At 42.7% G+C, this 21,289-nt stretch overlaps 1 protein-coding gene across 16 annotated transcripts in view; it reads left to right on the plus strand.

The window, feature by feature from the left end:
- Positions 1 to 21,289, plus strand: part of Wdr27 (WD repeat domain 27) — a 111,230-nt gene that overhangs the window by 55,029 nt on the left and 34,912 nt on the right. For 14 of the 16 annotated variants that reach the window (XM_076926553.1, XM_076926558.1, XM_076926561.1 and 11 more), the window contains 5 exons: positions 1,011 to 1,108; positions 1,856 to 1,977; positions 11,091 to 11,188; positions 12,433 to 12,535; positions 18,755 to 18,853. In XM_076926553.1, coding sequence (XP_076782668.1) covers positions 1,011 to 1,108; positions 1,856 to 1,977; positions 11,091 to 11,188; positions 12,433 to 12,535; positions 18,755 to 18,853 — 520 coding nt within the window. Of the gene's footprint in view, positions 1 to 1,010; positions 1,109 to 1,855; positions 1,978 to 4,180; positions 4,337 to 11,090; positions 11,189 to 12,432; positions 12,536 to 18,754; positions 18,854 to 21,289 lie in introns of those variants that run through there. The other 2 variants (XR_013107941.1, XR_013107940.1) reach the window with 2 other exon arrangements.

A 21,289-nucleotide genomic window follows, 5' to 3' on the forward strand; every position in this document is an offset into this window, starting at 1 on the left:
GAATAAATAATCCAAGCTACAGCTCAGTTGGTGGCAAAGAAGGTAGGAGACAGGGCTTCTAAAGAGTGTGCTTTCAGTTCCGAAGACGAGTGAGGATGGTGACTGTGTTTGTCCCCGCGGGGTCATCTGCTTGGCCTTCTCTCAGCCACAGCGTTAGGAGGGTTGAGAACCACTCCTGTAAGCGGTTTTCATCATGGCCATCTCTGTGACTGCCAACTTCTCTTTGAATATTTATTCTCAAGCCTCCTTGGAGACTGGCCTGCACTGCTTTTGTCTCTGTATGGCTACCTCTCTTATGTCTCTTCAGGCCTGGGGTCTGTCTCTGGATTCTGTTGCCCTGGGACCATTCCAGAGTTCCTCAGCCTCAGACACAGTGCTCTTCCAGGGAGCACCTTCTACCTCTGTTTGAGAACCACTGTCCTCATCCTGGACACTGCAGCAGCTGCCCTGGGTCTGGGCTAGCTTTCCTAAGACACCAGTCTGACTCTTGACATTTTGCCTCACCCTTGCCAACCTGTCCTCTGGCTGGGCTGAGACTACTTACTGGGTTAGACTACACACTAGTTTCCCTTAGGAAATTGTCCATGATTAAGATCATGCATCCACCAAAGAAATACTCCATACTCATGTTATTTTTCTGAAAATAATAAGGACTGATATTTAGGATGAGAGATCAGCACTATATAACTGGTTGCGTACTACAAGGTAATACATAATTATTTTAGAATTAAGGGACAAGCTTGCTTTCTCATAGTTATGGTTGATTTGTTTTAGTATATAACATGCCCAAATTTAAGTATTCCTAGAGAAAACAACCCTAGGATTTCTGATAGAAAATTAAATTAATTACCTGAATGATGATTGAGGGGACTTGTTTATTCATTCCCGTAGTATTATAAGATGATTAAGCAATGCAAAACCTTATTTTCATTTTTATGATTTTAAATGTAGAATGTTTATTTGTAGTCAGAAGTAAAAACATTGGTCATATCCTTGTCCCTTTCTTCCAGGTATAAACCAAAAAGCAGGTATAAGCCTATTTTCAGGCTCCCACTGACCAGTGGGGTGGACATAACCAGCCTGTCAGCCGTGAACGACTTTTACTCCCGTATCCTTCCTCTCGGTTTGTTGAGGTGCCTTGCGCCGAGCATTGCTTTTTGGCAAAGCCTGTTTTGGGTATTTGCGAAGTCCCAGGTATCATGCTGGACATAAAGGTCAGACGGTGGTTCTCCTTTTGGAATATGGGATCATTTGCAGTAATTATAGATGGAATAACCTTATCTTAATAGTTAGAGGCCCCCTCAAGGAAGAACAGTTTGGGCTATGCCATAGCTGGACAAGCTCATAAGACTTGTCCGCTGTATTTACTGAGTCAGGCATCGTCATTTAGTGTGTTTCTTAGTAACCTGTCACACTTGCGATAGGCATCCTTGGACTGGCAAAACTCATAGCAGTCGCCATGTGACAGAGCATGGTGCTGCGTCTACAGCTTGCGCTGATGAAAAGCCACAGGGCTGTGCAGGGCCTCACGCAGCTAGGCTCTGTCATTTCATCTCTAACTTACGCTATGAGTTTCAGTGCCTGTGGGTGTCTGCGCTTTGTCTCATACCATGTGCTCTCCTACTCACAGTGAGCTCTGCTTCCTCCTCTTCTCCTGCCCAAGCTGGAGTCAGGTGTGATAGAGTCGCACTATGGCACTATGTATTTTCTCTGGAACTTCAGAAGTTCTTTAGTAATTCTCCATTTCTGAGTCTTGTGAGGGTCCCTTTTTTTTTTTTTTTTTTGTAATAACATAGGGAGAATTGTGTGTTCATAGGTGAGACTGCTGAGAGGACCCTTGACTGACGTGCTGCAGACATCATACTCACAGCTGGCCGGGACCGGACTGTGGAAATTTTTGACCTCAATGCTGGTTGCAGCGCTGCAGTGCTAGCTGAAGTCCATTCCCGGCCTGTCCATCGAATTTGTCAAAATAAAGTGAGTTTGTACATAGTATACACATTAATTAAAAACTTTGAGCTGAAAGTGTTTAACAATTATAAATGCAGTATGATGTAATTTTGTGACTACTGCCAGATCCAATATTAGCTTTTTCTGACTACAAAACTATGCTAAACTTTCTTTGGTAGCTATAGATAGCTCAAAGATTTATTATTTAGTGTTTTTAAATTATGGTGTTTATGTGTATCTGTGTGGGTGCCAGTTTCCTTGGAGGCCAGAGGAATTGAATTCTCCTGGAGCTGGAGTTAAAGGAACTTATAGGTTCCCCTATATGGGTGATTGGAACCAAACTCGGGTTCTCTAGAGGAGCAGGGTGTGGGCCATGTCTCCAGCCCCTGCAGATGTATTGACAACATTGCATGGCACTTTTTGTTCATTGTCTTTGACTAATTGTGAATCTGTGTAGATATCTGTGGCTAGCAGTGGCGTCTTCATGTAAGCTGGGGTTGGTCTGGATGCCCATGTGATGGTGGGGATGAATGATAGTCATGCACACTGCAGACTGTGACAGTCTCTGAGTCACAGCTTCTCCCTGAGATGTCAGACAGAGTTACCGTCTGTCACATAGTGTGGGTTTTAAAGATGTACTCAGGTGCCTTGGAGGCTGAGGTTAACAGTCTAATGACGGAGTACTCTCTTAAGGTTTCTATTGCTGCGATACAACACCTTGTCCAAAAGCAAGTTGGAGAGGGAAGAGTTTATTTCAGCTTATAGTTTATGGTTCCATCATGGAGGGAAGCCAGAGCAGGAACTAAGATAGGGACCCGGAGGCAGAAATGGACGCGTAGGCTATGGAGGAGTGCTGCTTACTGCTTTGCTTCTCCTTGATTAGCCTACAGTTTTATACAACTCAGAACCACCTGTCTAGGAGAGGTACCACCCACAGGGGCTGGGCCATTGCATATTAATCATTTATCAAAACATTCCCTACAGACTTGCCTCTGATGGAAGCATTTTCTTAGCCAAGGCTCCTCTTCTCAGACAACTCTAGTTGGTGTCAAGATGACAAGACAAAGCTAAACAAAAACAAAACAACCAACAAGGGCAGTCATTACCTAAAGAGCATCTAACACATGAAATATGCTGATTTTAAAATGATCTGTGTGTATATGTATGTATGTGTTTGTGTGTGAGTGTAAGCATGTAGCATGACACACATGTGGTCAGAGGAAAATATTGACAGTCCTTGACTTCCGTCTTATTTGATGCATGGCCTCTCTGCTATTTGCCACTGCACTGTGCACTCCAGGATAGCTGCCTGCAAGCTTCCAGGAGATCCGACTCCCTCTCAGTGTGGGAGCGATGAGATTACAGGCAACTTTCCCCACACCCGGTTCATGGGCTCCAGAGATCTGAACTCAGTCAGTCAAGCTTGCAAGGCAAGTGCCCTCACCACTGAGATGTCTTCCTGACATCTGTGTGTTTTGTTTTTGACTAAAGATGTGATTTTACTTTTTGAGGCAGTATCTCACTGAGTCACTCAGGCTTGCCTGGAATTTGCAGTCTTTGAGTGCTAGGGTTGGGACATTTCCCCACGAGTTACTGGCCAAAAGGCCTCAGAGGCCCCCAAATAACCCAGGCTGTTGCCATTGCTTTCGACTTCCCACTATAGCTAGACGGTGAGACCCATTGCTGAAGACACCCCGCATTGTGAATGTAGGACAGTGATAAATCAAGCTGGAAATATGCTGGAAACCAACTTCCTTCTGGCTACCTATCATAGTTAGGTGCTATGCAGGCCACCTGTCTAGTGGTGGACCCTGCACATTATAATCCTAACCTACTGGATAAGATGTATTCCCTGGTGCAATCATAATAGCACCGCTATGGGAGTGACCACCTGCTCTCTGGTTGGATTTGATGCTTGTTTCACAGGAAGGAGTTGAGTCCTACTAGTGTAAACCTGGTCACAGAGCCCATGGCTCAGAATATCGTAGGAAGGGGAAACTAATGAGGCCATTTTGCTAAATGAAACATTTATGTTTGTACCCATAGATTAATGATGTTCTAAACCTTGGTCAGAGAAGCATCCTTTTGTGTGTATATGTGGTGTATGTATGTATTTAGGCTACCATCAGCACAGACTCATGGTTTGTCCAAGTGCTGAGAACAAGAGACATTTGCGTGTTAACCCCTAAGCAGGACATCTAGAGCAAATCTTTCTCCTCCTGCCCCTCAGGCCCAGAGGTGGAGAATGGGAAGCTGTGCTGTGAAATGCTGTGCTCTGGACATGACATAGTCACTGCTTATAGCAGCTGAGGCTACCCGCACAAGATCAAGCCAGTTATTATACTCCAACATGGATGGGGAAGAGCCACGTAAGGCTCGACCCAGGGTGAGGCGCTGTTAGCCATCAGTGGCTGCTGGAAGAAGGGGATGGTGACTTGTCTGTGGGATTCTAGCTCCTGCTAGTTTGCCCGTGCTCTAATGGATGCCCCATGACCATGCACAGGACACTGGCAGCACTAATCTGACCTAGTGGGACATGAAGGTGGAAGGGACTAGTAAGAAGGGTCAGGAGGAAGCAGAGGGGTTTGGGTTGGATGTGTGTGTGCAATTGTGAAGGAGTGAGTACAAACTTTCTAAGTAAGTGCTAGCTGACTTAAACATTTTCAGTAATTAATCTCTTTGATGAGATTAGATTTCATTTCAATCGTGTTTAAAATGGTCTTTTCTGTATTTAAACAATTTGTCAAATGTTTAAGTTCCATCAAATGGAGTGGGAAAGCAGTTACATCTGTCTTTGTGATGAACTCTTAGTTTAGTGTTCACCCCTAGAAGCGTGGTTAAATTCGTGAGTGCTTATATCATCTCCTCTCCTTTACCATCCGTATGTATCTGTGTACACATATATCCATTCATGTTTGTGAATATGTACGTGTTCGTACACTGCCTATTAACTTAAAATATCTGTAGGTAGGTACTCTGATTGCTATTCTCCCTATATAAATAGGTGTAAAGCAGGCAGAGTTCTTGAGCTGAGGAATTCAAAATCTCATCGAAAGAGTGTATAATCACACAGACTTAATGTCCATCTGCTTAAACACATGTGGGCAAAAGGTAGAGAACGAGGGAGGTACCAGGGTTTGTCCATAGGACCAGAGTGCAGGAAGTGGACATTGGTGGCAAAGCAAAGGGAGGAATGGACAATAGGTACTGACTGGAACATAAACATTCCCTGGGTTGGTGGACCCTGATCCGGACCTTGAGATTTACTCTGGTTGGCGGTGGCCATTGCAGAGTTGGAGTATGAGCAAGATTCAAGCATTGCGTATGATTTTGTGGTAGCAGCTATGGATCTCAGGACCAGCAGCTGTTAGTCTGGCTTAGCTATGAGACACCAGTGGCAAGGATGTTGGAGGGAGTGTGGAGTAACTAAGGGTGCTCAGCACAGTGACTGAACTTTGCACCTCTCTCTCTCTCTTTGGGGTGGAGTCTGAGCTTGCTGTTTGCACTGGATGCTGCCCCTTGAGGTGGAGTAGAGCTGTCACTGCTGAGTGGGAATGTATGTGGGATTACTGGGCTTCTCTGGAGGCCTGGGCCTGCTGTTACCTGCTTGTTTCTTAGTCACTGTTTGCTTGCTGTGCTCTGCTCTGAGGTGCTGGAGTAACCCATGAGATGTATTTGTGTGTCTGTCAGTGTCATGAGCGTGGCATGCCACGAAGGAAGAGGAGTGCATGATGCATGTGGTCCTGCTTCGGGCTTACCTGCTCGGCTGAGAATGAGGAATCCTGCTCTCAGCTTCCTTGCTGTGCCACAACATCCAGTGCTCACCACTCTGGCAGAAGCCGCTCATTCCTCCTCCAGCAGTGGAACCCAGTGTTTTATTTCTCACACAGAGAGTTAGCATCATTTTGACTTTTGCAGTATCTGTTGGCCTGGCTCTCTTCCCTTGGGTAGTGTCACAGGCCTATCCTACCCCCAACCCCAAGCCTGCCTCCTCCAAGATAAGAGGGTTCAGCAGGAGCTGAATCAGCCTTTCTTTCTTCAAGTCTCCAAGGCCACATGCAGTCTGGGTGCTCACCCCTCCTTTAGCAGCTAAGCACTTTGTGTAACCCCTCCTCAGAAGGCACATCCTCTGCTTACAAGTCTGCCATGGTTCTTATGACAGGGCTGAGATAGGGACAGCAGACTATGGATGGTACTCAGAGTTAGGGAAACCTGTTATTATTCTACAGACAGAGCTAGTGCTGGCCAGGCAGTCAGTAGACTCTGGATTTCATGTATTGTCAGATGGTAGATGAAGCCTGAAGATGATATTCCCTTCAGAGAACACCAGGACAGTGGCAGGCTCTAAAATAGGCTTGTGTCTGCACCAATGTCAAAGTGTTCTAAGATTTGGTGATTCTGTTCCATTTTACAGGGCAGTCCTGGAAGCCATCAAGGGTGTGAGGAAGCATGGCCTGGCTTGTTCCCTTCATGGGTGATGGTTCAAGGCATTCTTTTCTCTGAGGAATCTTCCCATTGAATGTGTCTGCATGAGGCTTGAAGAGCTACTGCATGCTTCTGTGCAGTACCTGCTGTGTGCTCAAGTGCTACCCATGTGGCCTTGTGGACTGACAGTCCTTTGAGAGCCACTGTGATGTGCTCTTAAATGAGAGGTGTTTTGTTAGAAAAAAACAGTTCTTTTTAATGGGAAAATAACTGGTTTAACTTCCCAAAAATAAACATATGATGAAATGTGATGGAATGCAGGGAGCAAGTATGAGGTCACTGAGAATGGCACCACATCTAGTGGTTTGTTTTCTGAAGATGCCTCTTAAATGTTCATACACAAACACAAAGCACATTAGAGAAGTCAGACTCACCACAGCCATGTGGGTGATGTGGTTTATGAGGCCCTTCAAGTCCAAGCACAGACACAGCTAGGTTATGCTTGACCCAAATATCACATTTCAGTAAGTATAAAGTAGGCCAGTTCTCACTCTGTGAAGCTTAGGACTTAAAGTGGTCACTCCAGTCAGTGCCAGTGAGGCCTATCTCGAGTGTTCCCATGTACCACCTAGAGCCAAGTTCTAAGGCTGTCTTCCAGTGTTAAACTGGACAAGTAGGGTTTAATCCATTGTTCTATATTTATAGGAATTCCCCTGATCTGGGTTGATCATTTCTATTGCTTTTCTATTGCTGTATATTATATCATGAAATTATTTATTTTTAGATTGAAAATATTGTCTGAATGTATATTGGTGTCTTAAAATCATATCAGATAGTTCTTCTTTACTTAAAAAGTGTTCTAAGAACACTTGACCAGTGTTCTAGTTACCTTAACCTTGCTATGGATAAAATACTGACAACAACTTAGGGGAAGCAAAGATTTATTTGGCTTGTACTTCCGGGCACTGTCCATCATTGAGAGAAGGCTGGAACTCATGTGTAAACCTGAAGGCAGGCCTGCTTATTGCACATGGCCTTACTCTTGACCAGGAGACTCATTCGCTCAGCCACGAAAATCAGTAGAAACCATGGTGGAGTATTTTTTTTTCCATTTTTTATTGGATATTTATTTACACTTCAGATGCCATCCCCTTTCCCCATTCCCCCCACTTAGAAAACCCCTATCCCATGCCCCCTTTTCCTTTTTGCACTTATACATTTTTAAAAAATATTAATCAAAGGCTTCATAAGTTTGGTAATGCTCAATCAGAAGTGTAACCCAATACTCAACCTAGATATATCAACTATCTTTGACTGGTGGAGACACGTGAACATCTGCCTCCATATCCCCCGCCCCTTTCTTTCTCTCATCACCTAGCTTCTCCTCTCCTTCTTCTCCTCCTCTCCTTACTCCTTCTCTTCCTCTCAGTACTCCTCCTACCTTAGCTCCTCCGACATATCACCCTTCCTGTTAAAATGAAACTTTTCTCAAAATACAATTAGAATATAATTATGCCAATTTGTACCCGTGAGGTACAAGATAGTCCTAATACCCAGTCCATCCTTTTGTTGACTAACCAGAACCTCTGTCATCTCTCCTAACTAACACACTTAGTTCTGCACCTGGCTTTTTCCTTGGCTCTAGAATGAATGTCAGCTGAAAACCATCCACTCAAATCTTTTCTCTCAAGGTAAATAGCCAGGATTGGCTACGAGACTATTAGTTTTCAACCCCGTCAGAAATCCAGAATGACTGAGTTAACTATAATTGTGGGAAGCACAAAGCATAGCTTCTAAAACTTAGCCAATTTATAGAGACCTCTGAACACCTGGACACTCCCTCTACTACAAAACGTTGGAGCATCTGTTCTTCTGCCTTCTGGCCCAGGATCATCTGACAGACCTTAGTGCTGCAGAATTATTAAGGGCTGATTACTCTGTCTAGGCAGATATAATCAGTCGACTATTCTGCAAGTGTGTCCTTTTCTGGACAGTAATTTGTCTGTAGATGGAAAGAGGCAATTCTTGCCTAGTGGCTGTCTCACCACGACTGGAGTAACTCCAAAGATGCTCAATTTCTTCTTAGAATTCAATACAGGAAGCTGTCAGGAGCAGACAGGTCTCTGATCAAAATGAACATTAATATAGAAATGTTTGTCACGTCAATTCTGTGGACTTCTGACGTTTTGAAAACCAACTATCCATGTAAGGTATTCTGGACTGTTGTCTGTTAACTCCTCTCAGCTATTTCTAAATAAAACATAGAGTACACCTTAACAATAAACTCCCAAGCCGTGAATTTGCTATAGTCCTTTAACTCACATGCCAATCGTCTCAAATCAGTTAAAAAAGTTAAAGAAGGACTGGGTCTAAGCCTTGTATTCCTAAATGTATTATACTGGTACAATGCCTATGAGAGTAACAATATTCATCTCACTTTTATATCAATAAGAAGCTGGTACCAATGAAAACCTTAAAATTTGTAATCAAAGTAAATTGGTGCCATTTAAGAATTTATATCTTCATCTTGATATTAATTATACAGATTTATACTAATAGGTTATAACTATGCAATAAACCCTAGCTAATCCTCTCTATTCCCACAAAACCACTACTTTTCCCTAGAGAGACAGCCCAACATTTACCACCTTAGTCCCCAAGCCCAGGGAATAGGGGCGCTGACTCTTCATTGGCTTCTTCAAGCTGATTATGGGTGTTGAGATATTAGAAGAGGGGTGGGGGGAAGGACAAATTGACAAGCCTCTGATGCTGTGTCTTCACTGCATCCAGCTGGAATTCCCGGACCTCAGAGGTTTGGGCAGGTCTGCCCAGCTTGCTTGGTGAGTAGATCACCAAGGCTGATTATTCTGCAATATACAATTCTCAAAGCAAATTTTAGTATCAAGATAATTTTTTTAAAAGAGGGCTGACATTTTATTAAGGATGTTGGTTCTAACAGCTTTTCTTTTTTTTTCCCCTCTTTTATTGGATATAATATTTACATCTCAAATTTTATCCCCTTACTGCATTCCCCCCACCACCCAGGAACCCCTTATCCCATCCCCCCTCCTCCTGCTTCTATGAGGCTGTGCACCCACCTACCCCCCCACTCCCCTCCCTACCCTTGGACTCCCCCCCACTCAGTGTTCAGGCTTCATGGGACCAAAGATCTCCTCTCCCACCTATGCCCAACAAGGCCATCCTTCCCTACATATACAGCTGGAGTCATGTCTCCCTCCATATGTGCTCCTAGGCTGGTGGTTTAGATCCTGGGGAGCTCTGGCTGGTGGAGTATTTCTTAATGGAATGTAGGTACTCTCATGGTTAGTCAGCTTTCTTATATAGCCCAGGACTATGTGCCCTGTAAATGGTACTGTCTACAGCAAGCTGGGCTCTCCTATACCAGTTAACAATCAAGACATGTCACAGGACAGTCCGTTCGGGGCAATCCTTCAGTTGAAGCTTTGCTGTAGGATAACTCTAGGTTTAACTGAAGTGAGCTTCACAGATGTGATACCACTGTGTATCAGATTTCTTGACTATACATAGAGACTGAGTGGTTGGTTTGCTAAAAGGATGAAGAGCTAAAGAATTGTGCAGAATGCGACCTGGCACAGTCAATCCTCAGAGTGTGGCTTGTTACCACTGAACCTAATATAAGCCTTCATTTCCTGTTTGTAAATGAAGAATGATTTCCAGGTCCATCTTAGATTTAGTTTGTTACAGTATTTCAAGTAGTCTTATGAATTACAGTGTGTTTAAGGAATGTTTTAAGCTAAATGGCTTTTCTGGTGGTGCTCAGTTGTTTTACACAGCCACCTTTCTTCTGGGGGGGGGGTCACCAGAGTCATCAGATGTCAACACCTGGACTTACAGAGTTTTTATTCCTAGTGACATGTGGGGTCCTGTGGTACATAGTCATGTGTTTGTTTGCCAAGGTGTAGTTCAGTGTTCTTGACATGTGACAATTGCAAATGGCCCAGTGCAGCAGGATGATTTATTGATTAATGATTATGATCAATACTAAGAAACATATTGCGTCCAAACATGCTGGTGTACAAACATGCTGGTACAGAATATACTGGTGTGTAAACCCCCTGGTGTGAAAACATCTTAGTTGTTTATCTGTTGCTGTTTTCTAGTTGTGTGGCTCTCAGTGGCATTGAGAGTGGAGTAAGCACACAGCCATTATTAAGGTTAGAGTGTACTTGCTTAGTCATCCTGCTAGCTGGTATTGTCCAGCCTGGGGTTGTGTTTTGAGAATAACATCAAAAGGTTGCCGAGCACACTTACCTAGGCTAAGATGCTCCGACATCAGCAGGCCCTTGTCGCAGGTGCACTCTGTTATCTACATAGGTTGCTGTGTTTTCCATGGCTTCATGGAAGTTTAGAGTCCTACTGTAAGCTATAAATTTAAGAAAGGTTATGTTGACTTCTGGGTTTAGATTCCTGGATTGTTAGGTGTTATTAGCCTTTACAAGTTCATCTTAGGGTCTGTGAGATGGCATAACAGGTAAAGGCACTTGAGGTTAAGTCTGAGGATTATGTGACTTTGATCCCAAGGCCCTGCGTGGTAGAAAGAGAGAACCAACTCCTGCAAGTTACTGGAGATCTGTCTATACATGCACTGTGGCATGTGTCCCCTCCCAAATTAAATAAGTAAAATGTTTTTAGAAAGCTCTTGTTAATTTTTTATTTTCTCCATCTGATGACAGGGATCATCCTTTATAGCTCAGCAGTCTCTGGCGTATAATCTTTTCCTGACTACAGCTGTTGGTGATGGGGTTCGACTGTGGGACTTGAGGAACCTGAGGTAAGGCCAGCCTGCATCACAGCACTGCCCTGAGGGAAACTGGAGCTGAGCTGAGGATTGTTACAAATAATACAAGGTGGTGACTAGTCTGTGTATGCTCTGGAGAAAACTGGCTTCTATACAGATTTGATGTAGTCACTTTGGGATGGTGGAGCATGAGTTCTAGCCTGTTCTCTGAGGGTCATTACATGAAGCTTCTGAGAGTCAGAGATGTGAGAGGTGGCAAGTACAGTATAGCTACGGCCATCCCAGATGCAGATTCCTGTCACACATGTCTTCCTTACACTGGACACCTGTACTGGGCTCACACAGCTACTTTGGAACTGCACTGATGATACTTCACCTTGGGCTGCTTGATCTCCCACTCCTGAAGATGTTTCTATTTAAGCATTAGCCTTTATCTTCTGATAATTACAGTATGGCAAGCCATCACTGTATAGAGCATATGTAATGTAATAAAACTGACAAATGTTAACATATGTTCATAGTACATAGATATTCATAAGGAAACATGAGCAGTGTGCTTGCTTTGTTCTTTGTCAGTAGAAGAAATACGGAAGTCCCACCTGCCATTAATTATATGGCATAAGTGAGATCTTGCTCCTCAAGGACCCTGTTTGGTCTCAGCATGCTCCATGGTGCCCACTAGATGTTGTTCATGCTTGTTGGTGCTGGAGGTTCCCACCTTATAAAGTTGTACAAACTCAAACTTGTCTCAGTGAGGGCCTTATGTAGTACTTGGTAAGTGCTCGAGGAACTCAGTCCTCTTGTTCGAGTGCTACACCTCTCCAAAGCTATGGGCTGTTCCTCTACAGAATTTGTGATTTTAGAAGATCAGTTTGAAAAATTTATAGTAATATCCAGAAAATGCTTATTTGACATTTCTCATATATAAAGATGCATTTGCTCTTAGTTTTGCCATCTGTGGGAGTTTATTATTTTTGAAAAAAGAGTTTAAATTATTTTAAAGATTGCCTTGATTATATACCATTTGGTAATTCTCAATATGAAATTTTTTCAAGGATGTAGTTCAGGGGTAGAGTGTTTGTCTAGTATGTAAAAAAGCTGGGGTTTGATTCTCACCACAGGTACAGACATCAAAGAATGTTTTTTTTTTTTTTTTTTTTTTTTTTTTTAAGATATTAGCTTGTTCATTTTGTAAAGAAAAATGTGTTGGTATGTTTTAATTTGTCTTACGATGTAGCAACTAGTTTCTGCTTAGCTGTTTCTTTGTATCCTTGCAGGTGTGTGCGCTGTTTTGAAGGGCATCCAAACCGCTCTTACCCTTGTGGAGTTGCTTTTAGTCCTTGTGGAAGGCTCATGGCTTGTGGTGCGGAGGACAGACATGTATGTATGTATGTATGCTTGCTCTGAGTGTAGGATTTCTAGGTGGTGTTATCAAATAGACCTTGAGTCCCATTGAGTACTGGGATAAAAATCTATTTCAAGCCTGACAGTATTTTAAAATAGTTACCCAGAATCAGAAGTCCATAATAGTAAACTGTAACTGCAAATGGCTCATTTTTACTGAGTCTCAATACACTCTCACATCCGTCACTCATTTCTTCATGTATTAGTCATCTCAGACATGGGCATGTGCTCCATGAATGACTGTAACGTGTGGTGTAGGAGTGACAAGGTGATGACATCAAGTGTTACACATCAGTGCAGCTCATGTGTAACAAGGTGTTCCCTGTCTCTATCGGGTTCGTAGAGAACTGCACGTTATTCTCAGTGGAGTTGTCTCTCTTCGTCTCCACCTTTCCTCTATGCCAGATCCTCATCCCCTGCAGATGTGCAACACAGAGATCTTAGAGTGTCCCAGGGGTGTGGAACACACTTCCACATAGCTGGAGGCTAAGCCCACAGAGGAGGCCAGCTCCCTCATGACCTTGATGCTCCTTGGCTGGAAACTATGCTGTCCCTCCCATCTCCTCCACTGTGTGCCTCAAATTGCTCAGAAAGGCCACTTGATGGTCACTTGTCTCCTATAAAGTGTCCTCATAAAATTCCATATTGAGAGTTACATGAGGCACAAAAATGGTAGTACCCAAACAAGAATCTGGGTCTGAGCTGAGGGATGCTTATGAGGTACTGGTGCAGGATAGTGAAGTGCCCAGCACTCCTTGTTCTAACGCAGCCCCTCAACATAGTCTCCAAATGAGCTCAGGCTTCCATGGGAGAAGAAAGACACCACTGTCAACAAGCTGGGCAGGACGTCAAGATGGTAGGTAAGATGTGTGAATACTCAGTTGATTTCTTCTCAAGGAGATGTAAATTAAGATCAGTGGTCACTGAACAATTGTAGAGGAAAAAAACCAGACAGCTTAGAAAAGACCAGACATATATATTGGGCACTTTAGCCATCATTCATTGGTTTCTCTGGAATACTGCCAAACTATTTTCAAAAACAATGGCAGACTTTACTATGAAGCTTTGAAGACTTATGTATCACTGACTATACTTCTGTGTGAGTCTACCATCATTTCTTACAAGCTCTTTGTGACTGACACTTTGCATTCAAGTAACATAAGCAGAGAAAAGTGTTTTCTGAGAAGGTCACTGGTTGGCTTTGTATGTGCTGTTTTATATCATAGCGCTTTGGCTTTTTACAGAAATGTGTGTTTGGCATTTAAGCACCATACTGTTCCACTGTCACAAAAAGGAAGCGATACAGTGCTTTGGTTATTCATTTATCACATTGGAATGAAAGTGATGGTCATTCTTCTGATTTTTCAGACAGCATTTAGAGCAACAATTCCCAACCTGTAGGTGGAAACTCCCTTGGGGATCAAATATCAGATATTTTACATATCAGATATGTATGTTACAATTCTTAACAGTAGCAAAATTACAGTTATGAAGTAGTAAAAATATAATTTGTAGTTAAGGAGTCAACCACAATTTGAGGAACCATATTAAAGGGTCACAGCATTAGGAAGGTTGAGAGTCAACCTTCAAATCAGTGGATTTGTAGTGTCTTATTGTGGGTACCTCTATGCTCTAGATGAAAGAACATTTGCAAAAACTGTGCCTGAAGATTAACAAAAGAGTCACTAGAGGCTTAAGTGAGAAGAATGGACATTTCTTTTTTTCAGTAAGGACATGGGCATTGACCAAATAGGAAAAAGTAACTCTATATTCCTTCCACCTGGTATATAACAGATATTCAGTAATATATACATGGAAAACAAGTATAAGCATCCTTTTGCTTATAAATTGTCTTTACTATACAATTCAAACATCACATCTGTTTATGATGTATTAAAAATCACAAGTATAATTCAGTTCCCTCAAGAAGCATAAAATCTAAGGAAAAGAATTCACAGCACCTTTTTTTTGGAGTATGCTGAGGTGTCCTTGAAGTTGTTTACAATAGGACCTAGCTGTATAGCTCAGGTTGATCCTCCTGCCTCAGCCTCCCAGCCGCTTTGTCCTCAGAGCATACAAATCAGAAGTGTCCAGAGTCTAGAGGGACTTAGCTCACCCTCTGATGGTGATATTAATCCACTCCTGTAGGTCCTGTTGTAAAGAACCTCCCCTTAAACAAGCGACTCATATCCAGCATAGTTTTCCATAGAAAGGAGTCCCCTTTATATACCTTCCAAAATTCCCCTCAAAGAAAAGTTAAATGGAAAGGACTAGTTTTATAGACTGAAAATAGAGAAATATTTCAAGAGTTCCTTTGTAGGAAAGTGTCAGGCTCAGGGAATTTTTACTCTACTCTTAAAGATCAGCAAGATTCAACAATACCCATTCAAATCATAAATATCTAAAGAATGATTATTCTTTTTCAGTGAATATAATTGATTTTAAAAACTTCATAATTTTTCAGAGGAAAGTTGCATTTAACTTATGAATATCAATAAAAAAGTTTGAAATGAAACAGGAACCAACAGAACCCAACAACATGTTGATAGCAGCGCATCATACCAAGATGGGTTTATGTCAAGAAATGCAAAAAGATCAAATACCAAGAAATCTACTAGTAAAAACTTACTGTATTAATAACTGACAGTAAAAATAGAATTATTTAAGCATCTCTAAATAGTAAAAATATATAGGCAGAAAAATAGTAAATATATAGGCAGAAAAATCATTTTAGTTGAAGCCTAGATTTATTCATAAATCACCCAGTAGGAGCAAATCTATTAATACTCTCTTAAAATGACAAAATGCTTATCTTAGCTTGAAGCTAACATGTTCCATAGAAAACATAGAGACAGTCCATGGATGAGAACACTAAAGTCTGTCACTACTTAGCAGAGTATCAGAGACACTTGCCTGCTCCTTTAGACATGGATGCCCTTATGGAAAGGCACAGTGAAGCCATCTATCTGTAGCAGAAAGATTGTAAATTTAGAAAATCCAGAAGTAATGACCTTTATGAACAAGAAAGAAAAGAAAAAATAAAAGAAAAAATAGTTTGAAAAAAATTCATTTTCCTCCACAGTAGACTTGAAGAAACTTGGTCTTAGCTAGAAAGATTCTGTACTCTGACAAACCAACAGTCATTTGGTTTGACTGATCAGTTAGCTAACTTGTGAAAAGCATTTAGGTGGGAGAGCTTGTCCCACCCATTATGGTGACACTAGAGAGCCTCTAAGAGTAAATCAGTGGATTGTTTCCAAATAAAAGAGCAAATGGATTTCCCATATCCCACATGAAGAGTACTTAAAAGCAACCCCACTCCAACTGTCTCATTCAGCATCCTACTCTGGTCTCTGGATGCTATCCCAACTCACAGACACCAGATAACTCTGAATCAGCTCTGCATCAGGGATACCTGAGCCAAATGATAGAAAAAAGTATGAGGGTGTTGTGGACATGTAGTGAGGTCATAGAAAGAACAAGGCCATGGCAGAAGCCATGCAGTGAGGCTGCAGAAGAGAAGCAACAGGCTACCCTGGTCACTTAGGGAAGTCCTAGTAGGCAAGCAGGAAGGTAGGCTGGTCATATAAGCCATTGAGAAAGCATCCAAGGATACTGGCCAGGGGAGGAGTAGGTAGATTTCAAAGAAATAACTACAGTTGATTTTTAAGACATCACTTTAAAAAATAGCTAGAACCACAAAACTAATAGCCAAAGACAAAGTAGAACCAGCACACCAAACCAGAATGATGGTTTGCACATTGATTGGTCTGCAGAATGATGATGCACAATCCCTGTGTCAAGGCTTACTTCCCAGGTTGATCTCCTGCAGAACCATGACAGCACAGTTCTCATGCCAAGAGTTACTTTTTAAGAGAAGGAATGACATTTGTCTGGTCTTCATGTGGACTGTATGTCTAGTTAGCCACGTATTCTACTTGATGAAGGAAAGCTGTTTTTCAGAGATTTCTGGGCAAGTAGGGATGAATGGAAGAATTAGAGAATTCTTTGAAGTCTTAAATGAAGGAAGGGATTTAGGCAAATGTCAAAGACAGATGGAGAGGCTGTAGTGGCCTGAATAGAGACTTCTCTGTAGGGTTCGGGTATATGCAAAAGGGCTATGACATCAATGCAAAGGAAAAGCAAACTGAACCACCAGGAGATACTTGACATTCATCAAAAAGACAAGGGTTGGGTCTGGAGAGGTGGCTCAGGCCTTAACAACCAGAAGGGCAAGGGGTAGACAGGACTGGAGAAGCAGCTCAGTGTTTAGAGTGTGGACTCTTCTTGGTTTCTAACAGCTATGTTGGGTGGCGCACGCCTGCCTGTGACTTCAGTCCTAGGGTATTTGGCTTCCATGAGCATTTTCACTCACATGGGTGTGCCTCTCAACAGATGTGTGCACATCCACAGCTGAAAATAAAATTCTTCTTAACGATGGGGGATGGCAAATGTGGGTGAGGATGTGAACATTGGAACCCCACACATTGTTGCCAGAGATGTAAAGTATGCAGACAGTATAGTGTGCCCTCACAAAACAAAAACAAAGCACAGTCCTCCCTCCACAGCTACCCTCTCATTCACCAATCTCACTCCTGGATATTTATTCAAAGAATTGGAATCGGCAGCTCAAAAAGATAATTGTATCTCTGTGTTCATGGCAGCACTGTCACACCTGTGAAAATACAAGCCAAGCATCCACCAGCAGGCTGGAGGTGGGGACCTGACCCAAATGATGCTAGCTTAGCCTGGCTGTGTCAGACCTGAAGCAGCATCTGCCTAAGATATACAGAGATGAGGAAAAGTGTACTTCCCAAACAAGAAAAGCAGACATTTCATTTCTCTACTTTACTTTAAAGTGTAGCAGAACTCCATTTGTAGACTTTACTTCAGAACCACCGTTTAGCCACTGATAGAGCCACTAGGAAGTTTTACTGGAAGAGCCTTTTTCCCCACGGGAAGAGGAGTCAATTCCAAGGGGATTCTTGTTACATGGCTGTTTCTTTTATTAGCAGCAGACTTTTAGAGAATGCCTTCTGCACACCCATGACATCCTAATAGGATAGACTGCTAGAGTTTGTCCTTCAAATGAAGTGTTCAGCATGAACTCTAGATACATATCATACACATGGTATGTTAGTTTGAATGAAAAATCTCTCCATGGACTTATGTGTTTGAGCGTCTGGGTCTTACTTGATGACACTGGGAAGGTTATAAAACCTTAGCAAATGCTGCCTTGCTGGTATACAACTGGGGCAAGCTGGGAAATTTTATAGCCTCACTCCACTTCATATTCTCTCCCTACTTCCTGTTGTGGGTGGTGAACATGTAACCAGCCAGTTCTTGTTTGTGTCACCTGCTACTCTCCCTACTTCCTGGTGTGGGTGAACATGTAACCAGCCAGTTCTAGTTTGTGTCACCTGCTACTGTCCTTCTCTACCATGGAGCCTGTAACCCTAAGCTAAAATAAACTTTTTTCTTTAAGTTGCTTTGGTTATGATATTTATCACATCAACAGAGAAGTAACTGCCTCACATGGGAAGTGCAGCTGATTCTGGTAGAGATACTTCCCAGTCAATGGCAGAAAACCATAAAGTACTTATATTCTAACTCAAAGATACCCAGTTCTCTCAGGCTAAAGACAGGGACAATGTGGCATCTTCTCCTGTAATGTGGAAATTTAAAGTAGGGTTGGCATGCAAAGGCTGTGCACCTTTTTAAGTATCAGTCATCAAATAAGAATACTTGCTTCACACTATTCAGAGGGAGTCACAGAGGCTTATGACAGGAAGTGAAGAGTGTGTACATTTAGTTCACAGGACCATGAATGGTGGGCAGGACTCAGCCTGGGACTAAATGTCAGAGGGTTTGATGTGTAAGAACCACGGATCCTGTAGCAACACATGAAGCCAGTGACATCACCTCCTACCCCACATCATGTGAAATCTATCCATGCCCAGCAGAAACTTACAGCAGGCACTAAGATGGCAGGGCCTTATGACAGGAAATAGAGGGTATACCTTCATTTAGAGGTAAGAGGGGCTTTGTGACTAAGTCCTGTGAATTGGCTGGCATCATGTCAGTCTTGTTAGCTGTCATTGTGTTCTGGGTAAGCCTCAGAGCATAACTGAGACATGGTTTGGAACTGGTCAGCAGCCCTGTCATCCCAGAATATCTGCTTGTCTTGTCTCCTAGGCTTACGTGTATGAAATGGGCTCAAGCAGCTTTCTGCACCGTCTTGGAGGACACACAGATACAATTACTGAAGTGGCCTTCAACCCAGCAGCTCCTCAGGTACAGTCTCCTCCCAGTGTGAGCAGGGTCTCTCTAAGTCATAGTCTCCCAACGTGAACAGGACCTCTCCAGTTCATACCATCTCCCAGTGTGAGCAGGGCCTCTCTAGTTTATACAGTCTTACTTGTGGGTTCGGCCTCTCCAATTCCTACAGTCTTCTATGTGAGCAGGGCCTTTCTAGTTCATGCCATCTCCCATTGTGAGCAGGACCTCTCCAGGTCATACTGTCTTGGGCACATTTAAAAGATGATCAGAGTTTATTTTGATGAAATCTTAAGGCATTTAAAAGCACATGCATCTGGGCACCTGTAATTTTAGCACTTCAGAGACTGATGCAGGAGCATCGTCTGAAGCCACATACCTGGGTCAAGGCCAGCCTGGGACATATGAGAACCTGTCTCAATGAAAAAGAGATTATACGATAGATACTGTAGAATGTAAAGGCACTATCTTAATGAGAAAAGGCCAGGAGGAAATAAGACTTGCAAACCAGCTCTATAAAAGAAAATGAACATTCTGAAAAATGAAGACAATTTGAAAGTATTCAGATTCTGCTAAATTTGAGTATCAGGAACTTCAGTTTCATCTTGTTTCCATATGACCAAGGTTCGATTCAGAAAAAGAATCATATTACTGTGTGATCATGTGCTTAGCATGCCCTGTGTGTAAGAGCATTGTGTTGACCCATGCTTGTCAGTGACGTTGCAGTGCTATGATCCAGGGCCTGCTGCAGTGCCTGACACCTTGTCGGCTTTGACTCTTGATGCCCTGTCAAATGATATAATCAGTAAAGCTTGCCGTGTGCTTGCCAGAACTCTGCACCACTGACCTGCTGGAGCTGGTGGCCCTGTCACACCCAGTTCCTTCCTGGCCCCTGTCTGATTTTTATGGTTTGACTTTGAGTTGTAGGTTAGCCACCTCCTTTTCTCTCTGCTGCCACATTTACTTGAGCAGTTGTCATTTCTTGGTACGTTCATGAGTGTCCCTCTTCACCTTCCTTTCTATGATTTTATTCTTGTGTTTACAAACTATACCACTCTATTTGATTGAGAGTTGCTATGTCCTCTTAATGAGTTGAGGCTTTGTTATTATGAAGTACATTCTTCTTTAGCCATGATATACATACATACTAAAACATCCACGCTTATTCCTGTCAGTGTTCAGATGGTCTGCTTTTTGTATTTGCTTTCTAGTACACTATATTTTGATCATTTTATTTTCCTCTGCCAATTCTTTCCAGCTCCTCCCCACCTGTATACTCTCCAGTGTCATGTACTTTCTTTGTATAAGGAAACAAACCTCCAAAATAAAAACGAAAACACTTAAACATTATCAAAAACAAAAAAAGCACACACAGAAACCCATGGAGTCTGTTGTGTGCTGTCCAGCTACTCCTGAGCCTGCCCTAAGGTGTGGTTGATATGCCCACTGTCACTCAACTGGGAGGACAGATTTTCCCTTCCCCAGCACGTATCAATTGCAAATAGCTTCTTGGTTAGGAGTAGGACTTTGTACCCACTTCTACTCCATGCTGGGATTTTGACCAGCTTGAAACAACGTGAGCCTTGTGCATGTTGTCAGCAGCCCTGTGAGTTTGTCTGTGCATCAGCCCTGGTGTGTTGAAGGATGCTGTTCCTTTGGGGGTCCTTACCCTCCTCTTTCCTTACAACCTTTCTGCCTTCACTTAGGGCTGAGTGCTCCAGTATCTTTCACTGTCTTCACACTGTCCAGTTGTAGGCCTCTCTTCATGACCATTGATTGTGAGAACTTGTCTGATGAGTGTTGAATGATGCACATGGGCACCTGTCAACCTGAACTGAGCCTCAGGCTCTTCAGCTTTGCAACTAGAAAGCCACAGGAGAGCAGCAGCCATACCATCACAGCTTCAGAACCGGTGGCAAGTAGCTCTTTGGTTAGGGCTAGGACTTTGTGCCCACTTGTACTCCATGCTGGGATTTTGTCTGGCTTGAAACTACCTAGGCAGAGCCAGTTTTATGGCACAGGAGAGCAGTGTCAGCAGCACAGTATCCGTGAGAACCATCACCCAGTTTTTATGACACACAGGCTTTACGTTTCTGTTTGACCTTAGAAATTCCAGATGCTGTGGGATACATGATTTATTCAGTATTAATGTCATTTAGCATTCATTTTTCATTTTTTGGTGATCACGTGGAAAGCCACTGTGAGCATTCTTGTGTCACCACTGGTGTGGATGTGTGTCCTTTCTTCCTTGCCTGAATGTGTATGCTTGTTCAGTCTCAGGGTATTGTGCAGCCAACTTCAGGAAAATGGCTAACAACCTGATACCCATCAGTACTGGATGAGGTTACAACCTTCATACTCTTGGCTATATTTAATGTTGTTAGTCTTTTAAACTTTAGCTAATAAAGTAGATGTATAGAGTTGTTTTTAGTTTGCATTTATTTCACAGTGATA

The sequence above is a fragment of the Arvicanthis niloticus genome, chromosome 28, assembly GCF_011762505.2.
Source record: "Arvicanthis niloticus isolate mArvNil1 chromosome 28, mArvNil1.pat.X, whole genome shotgun sequence".
Taxonomy (NCBI): Eukaryota; Metazoa; Chordata; class Mammalia; order Rodentia; family Muridae; genus Arvicanthis; species Arvicanthis niloticus.